Source organism: Artibeus jamaicensis, unplaced genomic scaffold (genome assembly GCF_021234435.1).
Source record: "Artibeus jamaicensis isolate MK-2021 breed Jamaican fruit bat unplaced genomic scaffold, CSHL_Jam_final scaffold_1031, whole genome shotgun sequence".
Lineage (NCBI taxonomy): Eukaryota > Metazoa > Chordata > Mammalia > Chiroptera > Phyllostomidae > Artibeus > Artibeus jamaicensis.
Window position 1 is genome coordinate 2,987,136 of NW_026522026.1, and position 16,535 is coordinate 3,003,670.

Here is a 16,535-nt window from a genome sequence, read left to right on the forward strand (position 1 = left end):
ATTTCAGTCCAACTGTGAACCTGAGTGAACATCATCATCTCAAAGAGAGACAAGCTTTTTCAATCTTCAGTCTTCTGCACACTCATGTCCATATATATTTGTATAAAGGTAAGTGCAGGATGCGTGCACTCATCATATAATAACACCGCTCTGATTTTGTTGAAGTTTTTTAGAAAGAGTGGCCTGTACTACTAAACTGTCGTCTCTGTTTTTATTATCTGTTTCTTTTGGAGATATTTCAGTATAATAGCCTTTTCTGTACTAAATCTGAAAATGAGAAGGAGAGAAAGAATATTAAAATTTGGACACATTTTGTGCATTGAACCTATTAAAGGAGCAAGCACCCAGCATGCATGGTCTTGGCTTACTTTGTTATTATTCTTTGAATCTCTCTTTTTTCTTCTTCATTTAATCTTTGAAGGATAGACTCCAGGAGAGAAAAATGAAAGTTAATGTACTGAGCCACCTGAAAAACACACAAGAGAAAGCAGAGCATTTATGTGAGAGGTTCTGAGTCAGGGGAAGCTAAGTCAGATTCAGGGTGATGGTACGCATACATCACTGCTGATTTCCTCCGTATCCTTATCCATGAGGAAAATGCGAGCGTTCTCTTTAGAAGGTCCCTGAAGGAGCCGATGCAGCAGTGGAATGTCTGTCTTCTTTAGCCTTCTCCTTTCTGCAAAAGAAAACAAGAACCGACTACAGTCAAGAATCCATGTCAGAGAAGAAAGAGGGAAGATAATCGGGCCATTTGCTTTCTTTTTTTTTTTTTTTAGCTCACTGTGAAAGATGTAAAAAGAACCCCTGCCCCTGCCCTTCCAAAAAACAACAATGAAAACCAAACCCAGGGACAATAGGAGGCACTCACTCAAAATCATTAAATCAAAATTAAACCTTTAAACGGACAAAAAATGGACTTCTTTCTCTTGTTGTCCCTCAGTTTGACTCAGAGAATTCAATCTTGCCTTTGGTTAGTTTGTTCAGACAAATGTCCTGCCCCATATATGTCTTTCATCAAGCAACACACTATAAAATTTCTTTATAATTTTTCATTTATTCATTTACCCAATAAATATTTATGAATACTTTCCTACTTCAGTTAATGTAATTCCATGTTTCTAGTTATTCAGGTTCAATACTTTGTAATTATCTTCAATGCTCCCTTTCTCTTTTACTTCATATCTAGTCCTGGGTCTTCCTTAAATATATATTCAGAATCTTTTGATATTGGAGTATTTTTATTACTTCATTCATCTATGGGCTTCATCCATTCAGCCATGATAATGAGATAAGAAAGAAAATGACTTCCAATCTGGCACATTCCCAGGACTTCTAATTTCCAAAAATTATATACAAATACTTCTACCACCAAACCTTTCTGACAAAGTAGCTTTCATGTCTGTGATTTCATGTTTATCAGGATGAAGCATGACCAGAACGGAGTGCCCTTATATGCACCATATTTTCTCCCTCCTTCCTTCCTTAAACATTTTTGAGTTCCTGCTATGTGTTGGGCATTTCTGTATAGTTCTGGGTACACTATAGAACAAAACAAAGTAAAATCAATGCCATCATAGACATTACATTCTAGTGAATGATACAAACAATAAGAAAAATAATAAAACATCCCATATGTTAGTGATAAGTATTCAGAAGAAAATGAAAGCAAGAAATGAATGGAATAACGCATGCGTGTGTGAATATGTGTGTACAGAGGAGAAGTTTGCAATTATTGGTAGGGTGCCTAAGGAAGGCCTCAACGAACAAATAACATTTGAGTAAAGACATAAAACAGACCAGGGAGGAACCGTGGAGCTATTTGGGGAAGTGTGTTCTAAACAGAGTAAGCAAACACGTAAAGCAGCCCAGAGGCCAGTGCATGCCTAATGCTTTCACAGAACAGCAAGGGCCCGGGGTAGTGGGCATGCAGAAGATGAGGGGAGGGCAGTAACAGATGGAGAGAAGCAATGAGTTCAGGGTAAAAACTCCGGCTTTACTGTGAGAAGAGAGACCACTGGAGGATTCGAGGAGGGGTTCACATCTCATGGCCTGATTTACATTGTTAATAAATAATTTCTCTGCCATGTTGGAAGAGACTGAAGGGGGAAGGGTAGACTAGTTAAGCCTTTTTACATGACCATCCATCCATAGAATTAATTCCCTTGGGCTCCTAAAAGTTCCAGGAGTTGGAACCATTCTCATCCCTTGGCTGGACTTACCCTGGGAAAACGTCAAGAGAGGGTCTAGAACACAAAGCCCACAAATGAAGTGACATTACGTATTCTTGAAACTCCTCTACTGTTTCTGAATCTGTTCACTGAGCTGATAATTTAGCTAAATAATTGAGTTCCTCTCAAATAACCCAGTAGAATCCTTTTTTTGACCTCTGTATCTTATGTTAATCTGGTTTTGCATCTTCAATTTGTTCTGTTCTTGATATTGTAGAGCAAGGTGTCTTGCGTCATGATTTTGCTTCATGCTCGCCTGGGATAATTATTAGAAACACATGTTCTTAGACTGTCCCCAGTCTAAGGAGGGGCTTGGAAATCTGTATTTTAAATGAACTCTCCATGTAATTCTGAAATGTATTTGAGAAACACTGTTATAGATTAGGGGCCTCATACACAAAGGTATGGAAAGGCACCCATCTTGATTTCCCAGATTACTACTCAGTCAGGTTCTACATACTGCATTTTCCTCTTATGATTATCTTCCATTCTTGATTTTATGTGCAAGCAATTTGGACACAAAATATAAAAGAAAACAGATATTTACAGATAAAAATGTAAAGACCTACATTTTTATAGTAAAAATGGACATTTTTATTATAAAAAATAACACATGCTATTAAGGATGGAAAGTGGGGTCCAAATTTTCAGTTATCTAAAAAATAAGTTCTGGAGCCCTGGCATGCGGCATGGTGACGGTGGTTAACAACATGGTGCTGTGCACTTGAAAGTTCCTGAGAGTGAATACGAAACACGTTTTCCACAAGGGAAAAAAAGTTTGTATAAAGTGGTGGATGTGTTGATTATCTTGACATTATCGCTCATCATCCCACAATGTAGATATGTGTCAGATCATTAGGTTTGTGCTTCAGAGATATACAATTATATTTGTTAATTATTCCCAATTATTCTTCAATTAAGTCAAAACACACAGACACACACATGCACACACACGGTTGCCACTGAAAGTACAGAGGGAAGCACAGGGCAGAAGGTGAAAGTCGCCTGGAGTCTCTGAGATGGTCGGTGTCTGTGTCAGCACCTGCCCTTCCTGTATCATCTCCTTACACACAGCTCTCCATCTGTAAAGACGGTGGTGTGCGGAAATGAAAGAATGTGACAGAAAGAGCGATATTTTCCTGTAGCACGTATTTTTTAATCATGATATTTTTCATTCCATGCCTTTCTCCCTGATCGTATAATCATATATACCTCATATGTAAATAGAGAATTACAACACTTTTACAAAAATAGGATCATAGATATACATTTTAGGCATCTTGCATTTTTCATTTAGTGCGTATGAAATTATAGAATTTCCTCCTATTCAACTGGCATAAATCTTACTCATTCCATTTAATGTCTGAATAATAATCAGTTATTTAATCATTCCCCTGGGGTAAGTAGCTTTAGTTTTTTCTCATTATAAACAAGCTTGTGCATAAATCCATAGGTACTAGTGTTTTTATTTTTGTGAAATAAATGCTCACAGTGGGATTGCTGGGGTAAAGAATACATAGGTATACTGTACATTTTAATAAACACTGCTACAGTGAATTCTGAAAAAGTAAAGGCAGCTATATTTTCACCAGAATTGCATGGAAGTAACTTTGACCTTATCTACACTGGCCAGAGGCAGACTCACTTAAAAAAACGCTTGCCAATCTGACAAGTGCAAGGTAATAAACATCACATTGTGAATTGAACCTGCATTTCCTTGGCTGCAATATTTCTTTGAAGACTTGTATTGCCTTTTCCTAAAAAATATTTACAGGTCATTTTAATTTTTTATTCTTTGAATTGCTTTATCATACCTTTTTCTGTTTTACTGAATTAGTTGCAAGGTCTCTTTGATATTTTAGGTACTAATTTTTTTTCTGGTATTCTTCATAATTTATTGCTTATACCTTTTACATGTTTTTATACCTTTCGATGTTTTTCTTAAGCTAGCATATGAATATACACATCCTGAGAAATTTTTAAAAAGTTATATATATATTTCTTATGTTTAAGCTTTCAAATAAGAAGAACTCTAATTTTGTGTATGTTTGGAGATCCAGCTTTAATTTTCTTGTTAGATATTCTGATATGAAAATGTATTATTTTATTTTATTCATTACTGGTTTAAACATTGCAAAAGTTAAATTATCACCTGGGCTATTTCCACAATCTCACGTTTCAGTTTCAACTTTTTCAATTTGAGCACCGCCTTAGGGTTTCTCTGATCTCCCACTAGTGGCTCCTAGAGTCCCACAGGCAACATCTTCCCAGAGGCCTGGTTCTCACATTTTACTCCCTACCGGCCACCTCTGAATGATTCTGTACTGTATGATTCTGTACTGTGGAAGAAGAACACTCCTACAGTGTGTCAGACACTCTGCTAAGAAAGAGATAATAACAAGATCAGAAGAAAATGATATGCAGTGATGACTCCAGTAAAAGCCAAAGGGAGAAGGAAAAATAAAAAAGAAAGGTGTGCAAGAGATCGATAATGATTTAAATGCTTAACAATTACTGGAAAGGTTCCTGGGAAGCTTCATGGATTCCTGAGGGCTTTAATCCCCATTCAGATAATTGAGTGTTTAGCCAAGAAGTACGTTCTTTTGTATTATAAAATCTTCTAGGATACCTTATTCGTCTGTTCTTCTAGAACACCCTCCCCCCTTCCTTCCTTCTTCCCTTTCTTCCACAGAATGAAGTCAACTGCTCTGCTGCCTCCCTGTGGGCAGAAAACTGCAAGCCGCAGGAGACACACACAAAGTGTGATAAAGCTTTCTTACCTCCCGTTGCAAAGAGAATGTAAAGTGCAAAATCCTGGGCACTGTTTTCAATCTGTCAGTGGAAAAAAATGAACAGACATCCATTCTTAGTTGTCATATGATGTTTTCTAAGCCAACCAGACCCAAATTATGTATCCATCTTCTCACATCCATTTTTTCACCTTTAGACATAAAACCTCTGCTCCCTGGGAATAATGTAATTTCTCAGGGAACAATTGATAAAAGGTGTCATACGTAGGAAAGAATTCTTCAGAAGAGAACATTGAACTTAGATTTACATATTCATAGGTCTTTTTCAGAAGACAGCATTTATGTGTCTATAGTTAAATTATAAAGAAGGTATTCATATCTTAGTTCAGTGATAAAATTACCTTGAATTTTTTAAGAAGTTGCTTTATTACTTCTTCAGTGTTCATGTTACTGTTTACTCTGACCTTAGTTTCTGATCCAAAGGCTGGAGTAAAAATGGATGTCTTAAAAAAAACAAACACATATGTCTTAAAATTACATCAAAGTAACAACAGTCAATATTTTGAAACTGGTTTTTTTGAGGGCAAAATAAAGTAAAAATTCAAGGTCACCAGCATAAAAAGCCTGTTTTCCTGTTTTTGCTTCTTTGTTGTTGTTGAGTGTCCTGTCTCCTTTTAAGCAGCCTTGTATTGTTTCTAGAGTAAATTAAGGGAAATATAATCTAGCTATGCACAAAATATTTTCACTAGATAACCACACCATTATTTGGTATATTTTAAGATTTTAAAATAAATTAACTATTAGAACTAAACACAATTGGTAGGAATGCAGATTGGTGCAGCCACTGTGGAAAACAGTATGGAGATACCAAGAATTTAAAAATGAATCTGCCTTTCAAACCAGTAATCCCACTTCTGGGAATATATCTGAAGGAACTCAAAACACTAATTTGAAAGAACAAAAGCACAAAAGCACCCCTACGTTCACTGCAGCATTATTTACAATCACCAAGATGTGGAAGCAGCCCAGGTGTCCATCAGTAGATGAGTGGATAAAACAACTAGGGACATTTACACAATGGAATACTCCTTGGTCATGGGAAAAAAATTCTTGCCCTTTGAAACAGCACTGGATGGACCTGGAGAACATTATGCTGAGTGAAATGATCCAGTCAGAGAAAGACAAATACATTTGATTTCACTCATACGTGGAATCAAAGGAACAAACTGAACTAACAAGCAAGATAAAAACAGACTCATAGGTAGAGAGCAGGACAGCTAAGGAGGGGGGTGGTTAGAGGGTAGAGGAATTGAGCAAGAAGGAAAAAGGACTCATAGACCTGGACAACAGTGTGCTGGTTACAGAGAGGTGAGGAATATGTGGGGACTAAATAGTAATGATAAATATATAATAAAAAAGTGGAAAAGAAATACAAAAATTTTTTAAATAAGTGAAAGAAAAGGAAGCTGAGTTAAAAAAAAAGAGTAACAGGAAAAGGCTTTTTCAAAATCACATGCTGCATAGAAATAATTGTTCTACATTGCTATTAATTTGAAACATATGAAAGCTCTCCTTTTTGATTGATCAGAAATAATCCAGTGTTGGCAATTTCATATGGATCAGCCTATATCTCACCCAAGGGCTGGGGTGAAAGTGCTACCAGCTGGAGCTCTAGAACTATATGAGATCTGTTCAGAAAGTATCCAGCCCTGTAATATGAAAAACGGAAACATTTATTGAAGGAGATAGAAGGTACAAGGAACATTGTATGTACATAGGATAATGGCACGTCAGTCCCCTTCCAAGTAGGCACCTTGGGACCTCACACAGGTCTCCTAGTTGCCATCAGCTCTCCTGTCATATTTTCCTGAATCTCATAGATGGTCTGAAATCTCTTCCCTTTCAAAGGTGATTTTACTTTGGGGAAAACCCACAAGTCATAGGATGTCAAATCTAGGCTGTAGGGGGGCTGGGTCACCTGGGGGATTTGATGTTTCACCAAAATCTCTGCATGAGACGTGATGTGTGAGTGGGCGTGTTGTCGTGATTAAGTTTCCAGTCACCAGCTGCCCATAGCTACGGCCTTCGGAATCATCTCAATAGTTTCCATGGAGAAATATTCAACCTTAACGCAAAATTTGATGCACATTTGTTGTTCCACTTGCTCAGTCATTTTTAATGCGATGGCCACACAGTACAGGTGCTCACTCGAGGGCAGCGTCTACCACCCCCACTGACTCATGCAGTGAAGACATCATTGTTCATGCATGCACCTTAGCTGCCAGGTTACATCAGGGTCATGCAAAACATTCTCATTATATTAACAAAGGCTGGATTTTTTCTGGACAGACCTTGTATGGTTTGATTTGACAATAGAACTAGATTAGGATTCAGGAGACCTAGATTCTAGTGTCTGCTGATTCCAACTTTCTCAACTCACTTAACATTGGGACCTGAAGAGGCCTCAATGATTTCATTATAAAATAAGAGAGTAGGACTACTCTCAGAGATAAAATAAGAGAGTAGGACTACATCTCAGAGAGATGATCTCCAAGACCTTCTCATGTGTCAACATACAAGGACTTTGAAATCATGTTTTTCAGAGTTTTATTTTAAAACAAATTCTTTCTATCAGTTTTGTTAGCCAAATATTTAATACAAACCTATTATAAAATTATTTCTTATTTGCATGGATAGAAATATGCTACAGGTCAAGTCATATTCTTACGTTATCTACTAATATCACACTGTAAGCTCTAAAAAGGGTGTTACTCACAGCCTAACAAGGCTGGCATTATCGAGAGGTTTCATGGTATAAAAACACAATGAAAGACTAAATCAATTTAAGTTCATAGATGCTCATAATGACATACCCATTGATAGAGTGCTTTGGGTTTGGGGGTTTTCTTTTTCTTTTTTTGTTAGTTATTAAATCACAGTGAATGACATTTGTATAAAATACTTGTAGTCCCAGCTTGATCTCTTTCAATCAACAACAGTAAAGCTAAGGTAAACTGAGTTCTTTTTGTCCCTCGTGTTAGGCACTGTGCTTAACTCACCTTATTTCATTCAATCTCTTCGACAACTTTGTGAAGTAGGAAAGATGAAGGAACTAAGGCTAGGAAATTGAGTAAATTTTTAACTTTGCCCAGCAAGAATTTGAAATCAGGTCGTCAAGCTAACACTCAAGCATAGAACCATTTAACCACTATACTACACAGCCAGCTTAGTAACAATTTCATTTTTACCACAGGAGATCCCATCTGGAAGCCAATCATTTGGTACAATGTGGCTTTCACAGCTGCCGTTAACACTAATCACCTCACAAGATGACCACACGTGGCATAGTTCCGGGAAGAACCTGGGGGAATCTGTAGTTGCACATTGGTTGGGGCTGTCTATGTAACTTTATGGCCAGGAGATAATTTTTGAACCAAAAAAAGTGTCTAATTTAAACAAAGAATTCAGAAGAGAGGTTGGTTTGCTCCTACCAGCCTCCAAAGGCACAATACTGATAACCTCACAAGGGCAAAAGAAGGAATAAGGTAAAGAGCCCTACAAGAAAGGCTTAAGATGAATTAATTATTATTTTGAATCAAAGAGCTTAGAATGGTGTCCGGCACAGAGTAAATACTTTTGAAGTATTTATTCCATGAATGGATGAATAATTGTTAAAATATATGACATGAAAAATACTTGTTTTAGAAAAATGATATATTTTTTACCTTCAGTACAGTCTTACAAATAGCATGAAAAGGCACATGTAACTTGAACACATATTAGGTGAAAAATTAGAATACATATAATATCTACACTACAGCTATACTTATATAAAAAATGAGATATGTATTTTTGCAAGACCTAGAAGGGAACAGGCAAAATGAGAAGTTTGATTTATGAAAGTAAATGGAACTTTTAAGAAATTTAAATGGTATTTAAATGTTAACATTTAATATACTGATTTGTTTGCCCATGTCCTGCACTCCTTTCTGTCAGGGGCTTCAGTGGATTTCATTTTTATAGTCAGCACAGTAGCTGCCACTTAAATAGGGATCATCCATCATGGTGGCTAAGAATTTGGGTTCTGGAGTAAAGCAAAGCTGGGTTCAAGTTCAAACAAAGCTACTACTCCAAAGCAGTATGACCTAACACAAATTGCTGAACCTCTGTGAATCTCAATGAACTCATATGTAGAGTAGGGAAAATAATGGTAACTACTTCATAGTATTGTTACAGTGATTAATGAGAAAATTAATCAACATTAATTTAAAACAGTTAAATACCTAATGCACAGAGAATACCCAGTCAATATCGGATATGCTAGCACCATTGTTATTGTCAGTATAGCAGAGAACACTATTTGAAGTGACACCAACAGAGCTGTAACTCACTTCATGGTTGTAAAAGTGCCCGTTAATGGAGGCTCTATGTCTCTGTCTGTCTTTTCCACCCATGGTTGGAGGCTTCGTCCTTTTTCTCACCAGAGCTGCTTCACTCATGGTTCTGTAGAGCAACGGAGGTTTTGGCTCTTCATCTGCAAGAGGCTTCAGAGTGCTGCTGTGATAAGATAAATAATCTGGGAAGAATAAAGATGATAAGGCCAGATCATTTAGCCGCCCACCTCCTTGCATTCTGGGTGGACTTGTATATGTATTTAATAACTAAAAATGTAGCTAAGCAATGGGCTCTCATGCTTTTACACAGTGAGAAAATAGCAATGTTCTCATGTAGGAAGAGAGCCTGCTGGTGACATTTGTGTTCCATTTTACCTTGAGAGTTTAAATAATTCTCTATTGTAATTAAGAGTATCATAAAATAGTCATGAGATAGTTCATCTTCCTCCAGGACTGGTCCTAAAATACAAGTAGATTTTTATGATATCTTTGGTATCAAGATATTGAGATGCCCCTAGGTTTAAATGAGCATTTTTTCCCAAGTGGCTAATTGGAAAGATCCTTATCTAAAAGATGTCAAGAGGCCATAAGACAAAGATAAAGGAATCCTGGAAGAAACATCATGTTTGTTATAGAATATGGTTGTTACAGTGACAGCAGAGGAAGCCGAATTAATAATAGTTTTAAACAAACAACTAAACATCAGAGGTTGTTGGAAGACTTGGGAAGGTAATGCCAAAAGGAACCATTGTTCAGTGTGAAGCCAGCTTGTTGACATCACTACCAGACACATGAACCCACTGGCAGCCTCAGTCGTCTTCCTTTGTGGATCTGTACATATGATATAGAAACAAAATCCATGTAAACCAGCATCACACCTGACAGTAGAGTTTCAGTAAATGGTAATCATTGATGTCATCACATCACATAATTATTATTGTTATGACTACTGATGTGACTTGTTATAGAAGCTGGCATTTTCCACTGGCTTGGCATGGCCTTAAAGAACAAGCTACTGAGTATAATAAATGACCTTAATCCTTGAGGAAAATATTGAACAATTGTATGAACATAAACATCATTCAAATATCCCTAAAAACCTGGGTTCTGGAGACATCCTTTAATGAATTGATGCAATTTTTAAAATCATCATATTTTTATATAGGCAAGTACATTCTTAAACACCATACCAGAACTATAGTGATTTAAGTTAGTGTGCTTCTAAGAGCCTTTCCTAAAAACATAAAATAAGAGTTTATTATGTAGCAGTCTATAAAATGTTAAATTTCAGAGAAACAGTTATGATTCATGCACTAAAGTCTCTTCATTAATAACTGTTTGACACTGACCTTCCTGGGGATTCATTGATTCAGGCACTGGAATCTGGGTCTTGTCCAGTTCACTGATGTTGTGAAGATCATCAAATTCTCCCCAGCGTGTCATTCCCCTGAAAGATAATAGATCTTACAAGTGACATCCATTTCATTTATAATGAGGTCTATAACGGTTTTCAGATTTACAGTATATGAGTACTATGGGCCTATGTTGATAGAGATATTACCCTAATTTATAACAATTTTACAATATTAAAATAATATTTATACCAGAGTGCTTAGCATGTATTTTAAATACTTGCTTTATTTATTGTGAACATATCTTGACACAATAATTCAGTTATACACTGAAACACAAGGTTATATAGATTCTGTAAAATGCATGTGCAAATAAAATTGGTAGAAACCAACATAATCCATTTTATACAGAGACCTTATAATGCTTTTAAGTGAGTTTGGACACAAGTGTTCATTCTGCCAACATGCCTTGGGTTCCTCTTTTTTAAAAGCATTGTTGGGTAGAGTAGCTCCAAAATAAAAAGACGGTGCCTATCTTCTAAGCGTTGACTACTATGAAGAATGAAATTTGCAAAGAAGAAAAGTGTATGGAAACTTCTTTTCTAGAAAAACTTGATTTACATGGGACACTAACAATTGTCAATATATCCTAATGCCTGGAATAAATAAAAGTGGGAATCAGCTTATTTTTTCCACAAGGGCCAATACCCATTTTTCACTTTTTAAAAAAATATGGCCTTAGACAAGTTACTTAACTTCTCTGTGTCATTTCTATAAAATGGGGATGATAACAGCATGGGTTATGATAAGGTGGTTGAAAAAACTGAGTTAATTTGTATAAGTCTTAAAACAGCACTCAATACATACTAAGCACTCAATATTTGTTAAATGATCAAATCATCCTCATCTTCACTGTCAACCTCATCATAATCACCATGATCTGTATCTACCTCACGATGACCCAGGAACCATTGGAGATCCAAGTTATTCCTGGATCTCTGTGTGTTCATGGATACTATTATTGACAAGACAAGCCTTAGTTTTACTACAAGTTTCTTTCATAATTTTTATTTTTCCTTATGACCAAAAAATATTCACCCATAGGAAATTTGTGGCACTAACTGGTGGCAACAGAAAATACTTATTAATATTAGTGGTCATTATCTGTAAATTAATAAACCTGATATACCACTTAAACAAAGTGAAGGATAAAAATCACATGACCATATCAATAAATGCAGAAAAAGTATTTGATGATATCCAGTATTTATCTTTTGATAAAAGCAGTCAGCAAGTGGAAATAGAAGAAACATACCTCAACAAAAGCCATATACGACAAACCCATAGCCAACATCATACTCAATGGGCAAAAACTAAAAGTGTTTCCCTTAAGGTCAGGAGCAAGGCAGGGATATCTACTTTCAACACCCTTATTCAACATAGTACTGGATGTCCTAGACACAGCAATCAGACAAAAAGAAAAAAATAAAAGGCATCCAAATAGGAAAAGAAGAAATAAAACTGTCATTGTTTGCAGATGACATGATCCTGTATACAGAGAACCCTGAAGATTCCACCAAAAAAACTAGAACTGATAAATGAATTTAGTAAAACAGCAGGATATAAAATAAATATCCAGAAATCAACTGCATTTTTATACACCAATAATGAACTATCAGAAAGGGAAACTAAAAAATAATCACATTTACAATTACATTAAAAAAAAACAACCTTGAAGTAAATTTAACCAAGGATGTAAAAGACCTATATCCAGAAGATTATAATAACTGAAGAAAGAAATTGAAGAACATAGAAATAAGTGAAAGTGTGTAATGTGTTCATGGATGGGGAGAATTAACATCATTAAAATGTCCATACTGCCAAAACAATCTATAGATTCACTGCAATTCTTATCGAGATAAAAATGGTATATTTCACAGAATTAGAAAAAATATTCCAAAAATTTATATAAACCCACAAAAGACTCTGAATAGCCACAGAAATCTTGAGAAAGAAGAACAAAGTTGGAGGGATCTCACTACCTGATATCAAACTATACTACAAAGCCAGAGTAATCAAAACAGCCTGGTATTGGCATAAAAACAGACACATAGATCAATGGAACAGAATCGAAAACCCAGAAATAAAACCATGCCCCCTGGCTGGCATAGCTCAGTGGATTGAGCGAGAGCCTGTGAGCCAAAGGATCACAGTTTGATTTCCATTCAGGGCACATGCCTGGCTTGCCGGCCAGTTCCTGGCAGGGCATGCACGAGAGGCAAGCATACATTGATATTTCTCTCACTGTCTCCTTCCCTTCCCCTCTAAAAATAAATAAATAAAATCTTTAAAAAAATTTTTTAAAAACATGCCTTTATGTTAATTAATATTTGACAAAGGAGGCAAGAATATATGATGGGTTAAAGACAGTATATTCAATAAGTGGTGCCAGGGAAATTGGAGAATTATATGCAAAACAATGAAAATAGATGACCTTCCTAAACCATACACAAGAATAAACTCAAAATGGATTACAGACATAAAAGTAATACTTGAAACCATAAAATCCTAGAAGAAAACATAGGCAGTAAAATCTTGGACATCTCTCATGGCAATATTTTTTCTAATGTTTCCTCAAGCAGGGGAAGCAAACAAAAATTAAACAAATGGGACCACATCAAACTAAAAAACTTTTGCAAAGCAAACAAAAGCATCGACAAAATGAAAAGACAAACTGTAAATGGGAGAACATGTATGCCAATGATACATTTGATAAGGGGTTAATATACAAAATGTATAAAGAACTTACAAAACTCAACACCATAAAACAATCCAATTTAAAAATGGGTAAAAGACCTGAACAGACATATCTCCAAAGAGGGCATACAGAGAGCTAATAGACATGAAAAGATGCTCAATGTCACTAAGCATCAGAAGAATGCAAATTAAAACCACCATGAGATATCACTTCATACCTGTCAGGATGGCTATCACCAAATCAATCAACAAACAAGTGTTGGTGAGGATGTGGAGAAAGGGGAACCCTTTTGCACTATTGGTGAGAATGCAGATTGGCACAACCACTGTGGAAAACAGTATAGAGTTTCCTAAAAAAATTAAGAATGGAACTGCCTTATGACCCAGTGATTCCACCTCTGAGAATATATCTGAAGAAACCCAGAACACTGATTTGAAAGAATATATGCATCCCTATAATCACTACAGCATTACTTACAATAGCCAAGATTTGGAAGCAGCTCAAGTACCCATCAAAGCAGCTAAAGTGCAGCTCAGTAGACGAGCAGATAAAGAAAATGTGGTACATTTACACAACAGAATACTATTGTTCTTGGCTGTAAAAATGAAGGAAATCTTCCCATTTTTGACAGCATGAATGAACATGGAGAACATTATGCTAAGTGAAATAAGCCAGTCAGAAAAAGACAAATACCATATGATTTAATTTATATATAGAATCTAATGAACAAAATAAACAAAATAGTAAGAGACACATAGGTACAGAAAACAAACAGCTGTTACAGAGGACAGGGTTGGGGGGACTATATGGAAAAGGTAAAGGGTTAAGAAAAAAATCTCATAGACACAGACAACAGTATGGTGATTGCCAGAGGAACTAGAGGTAGGGAAGGTAGAAGAGGGTAAAAGGGGGATAAATGGTGATGAAAGGAGACTTGACCTTGGGGAGTGAACACACAGTACAATATATAGATGATATATTAGAGAATTGTACACCCAAGACCTATATAATTTATTAAACAAGGTTACCCCAATAAATTCAATAAAAAATTTAAAATACTAGTGATGGTGAATATAATTGGACATAATATTTTCCCTTGACCTTTCAATTATTTTGAAGTCTTTTTATAACTTTTATAGCATTTGAGCCTCACAATATGGAGGAGATTAGGAAAATCTTATATATTTGTTCATTAGTTTCCCAGTGAACTCCACTACCTAGCCAATAGCCAGTCCAAACAAATGCCATAATGTCAAAGAACTACAGGCAATAACTTTAACAAAAGGAGAACTCTTTAGGGCCTGACTCAGAATCTAGTTCTTATTATGATAGATGAAACTATCCACTCCTCTCAATCTATAGAAGATTAATAACAAAGGAGGCAGATAAAATTACCATAGAAAACTGGGTAGCAACTGAGACAGAATGCCTAAGAAAAACAAAAACTCAAAAAGGCAAAGCAACCTATTCCATATGGGAAAATGAAATGCCCAGGAAGGCCAGACCAGTGATGTACTACAAGTTCTCGGAAACTCTAGCAGACTTGGCACCTGTTATCACTTTCTTATAACTTAATGGTTTCATACTACTACAGGGAAATAAACATGGCTCAATATATGCAGTGTTTAACCTGTTTTCTTCCTACCATTTTAGGAGACTACGCAAATGTAGCTCTGGATTGTACAATTTAAAATATCACCATCTACAACTTTGTCCATGAGTAAGTTTGAGGACAATTACCCAGAGTTTTCTAAATAAAACTGATTAGAACTTCATGTAATACCAAAGAGTTAAACTTGCCTCAGCGAGACTATTTGCATTGGTCTGACCAAGCTCCGGGAAATATACCATTAGCAAATTTAACTGTGGGGAGGTTTGCTAATGAGTTTCAAAAAAAAAAGGAGATAGAAATTTGATAGACAAATAGAATGTAGTTGCTTTTCTACCCATATTGTAAGAAAGAAAAAAACGCTATCAGTAACATTCAAATATGCATCTGTCCAGTTTTGGCTCTTTATTTGATTCTGCCATGACTTGTCCAAAATGTCCCAAGGCTGGCTTTGGAAAGATATGAAAAGAGGAAATAAAAACTGATATAAGTAAATATAAAAACAAAAAATTTCAAAGGAAAATACTTGTAACAAATATGAGAGCTCAAAGTACTGTCCATAGACTTCATTGTATAAAGGATTAATTACAAGTGATCACAGATCAAACATATTTAAGCTTCTACCACTCCTAGTAAACTGACTCAGTGTGGCTCATTTCAAATGTAATTAAAGCAAACCAGTGTTCCTCCTGTCTGGATAGCAGCATAGGTAAATGTGGTACTCACCTATTCACACAACTACATCAAAATTACAAATAAACTACAGAACAGCCATCATTTAGAACTGCCTAGATGGAAGTCCTACAACTACAGAATTAAAGAAGCCACACTGAGACTGATAGGAGGGGTAGAGGCATGGAACAGGCTGGTCCCATATCCACATGTAGCAGATAAAAATTGGGAGGGATATTTTGGCTGCACAGATCCCTCTGAAGAGTATGGAGTCCCCCACACACATTAGGCCCCTCATCCCAGGTTCCAGTTCCAGGAAGATAAGTTCCATACCTTCTGGTTGTAAAAACCAGCAGGGATTGAGGCTGAGGGAGATGGAGGGGTTCTGGAGTCCTAGACAGTTCCTCTCAAAGGGCTCATGCATGGGCTTACTCAGACTCCCTCCCTCTGAACTCCAGCACCGAAGCAGTAAAAGGCACCAGACACATACAGGGAGAAACTGAATTGTCTGACATCAGCGTGAGAGCTGGGGCAGCAGCTTTCTCCTGGACTGAAGTGCTGGCAGAGACCATTGTTCCTTTGATGAGCACCCCCCTCCCTATCCCACAGAGCTTTGAGGCTGGTGTCATATCTAAGTTTCCATGATCCTGGTTCGCACTGTTCACTCTGCCCTGGTGATTTCCTGAGACACTGTCTCTCCCGACTTGCAGGCCCACCCAAGTTCTTTGCAGAGGCTTTTGCATATGAATGGCCTGTTTTGGGCTCTTCCTGG

The 16,535-nt window shown here is 36.5% G+C and overlaps 2 protein-coding genes across 4 annotated transcripts in view; one reads left to right on the plus strand and one right to left on the minus strand.

Moving 5' to 3' along the window:
• Positions 1-4,164, plus strand: part of LOC119052828 (alpha-fetoprotein-like) — a 49,756-nt gene extending 45,592 nt beyond the window's left edge. Inside the window, exon 11 of the transcript XR_008389769.1 lies at positions 777-4,164. The gene's annotated coding sequence lies outside the window, so the exon portion shown is untranslated. The remainder of the gene's footprint in view (positions 1-776) is intronic.
• Positions 178-16,535, minus strand: part of RASSF6 (Ras association domain family member 6) — a 56,700-nt gene continuing 40,342 nt past the window's right edge. For all 3 annotated transcript variants that reach the window (XM_037150200.2, XM_053655655.1, XM_053655656.1), the window contains exons 5-11: positions 10,722-10,819; positions 9,370-9,554; positions 5,380-5,481; positions 5,009-5,060; positions 558-676; positions 369-466; positions 178-267 (exon numbers count right to left, since the gene is read on the minus strand). In XM_037150200.2, coding sequence (XP_037006095.2) covers positions 192-267; positions 369-466; positions 558-676; positions 5,009-5,060; positions 5,380-5,481; positions 9,370-9,554; positions 10,722-10,819 — 730 coding nt within the window. In that variant the 3' untranslated portion in view covers positions 178-191. The remainder of the gene's footprint in view (positions 268-368; positions 467-557; positions 677-5,008; positions 5,061-5,379; positions 5,482-9,369; positions 9,555-10,721; positions 10,820-16,535) is intronic.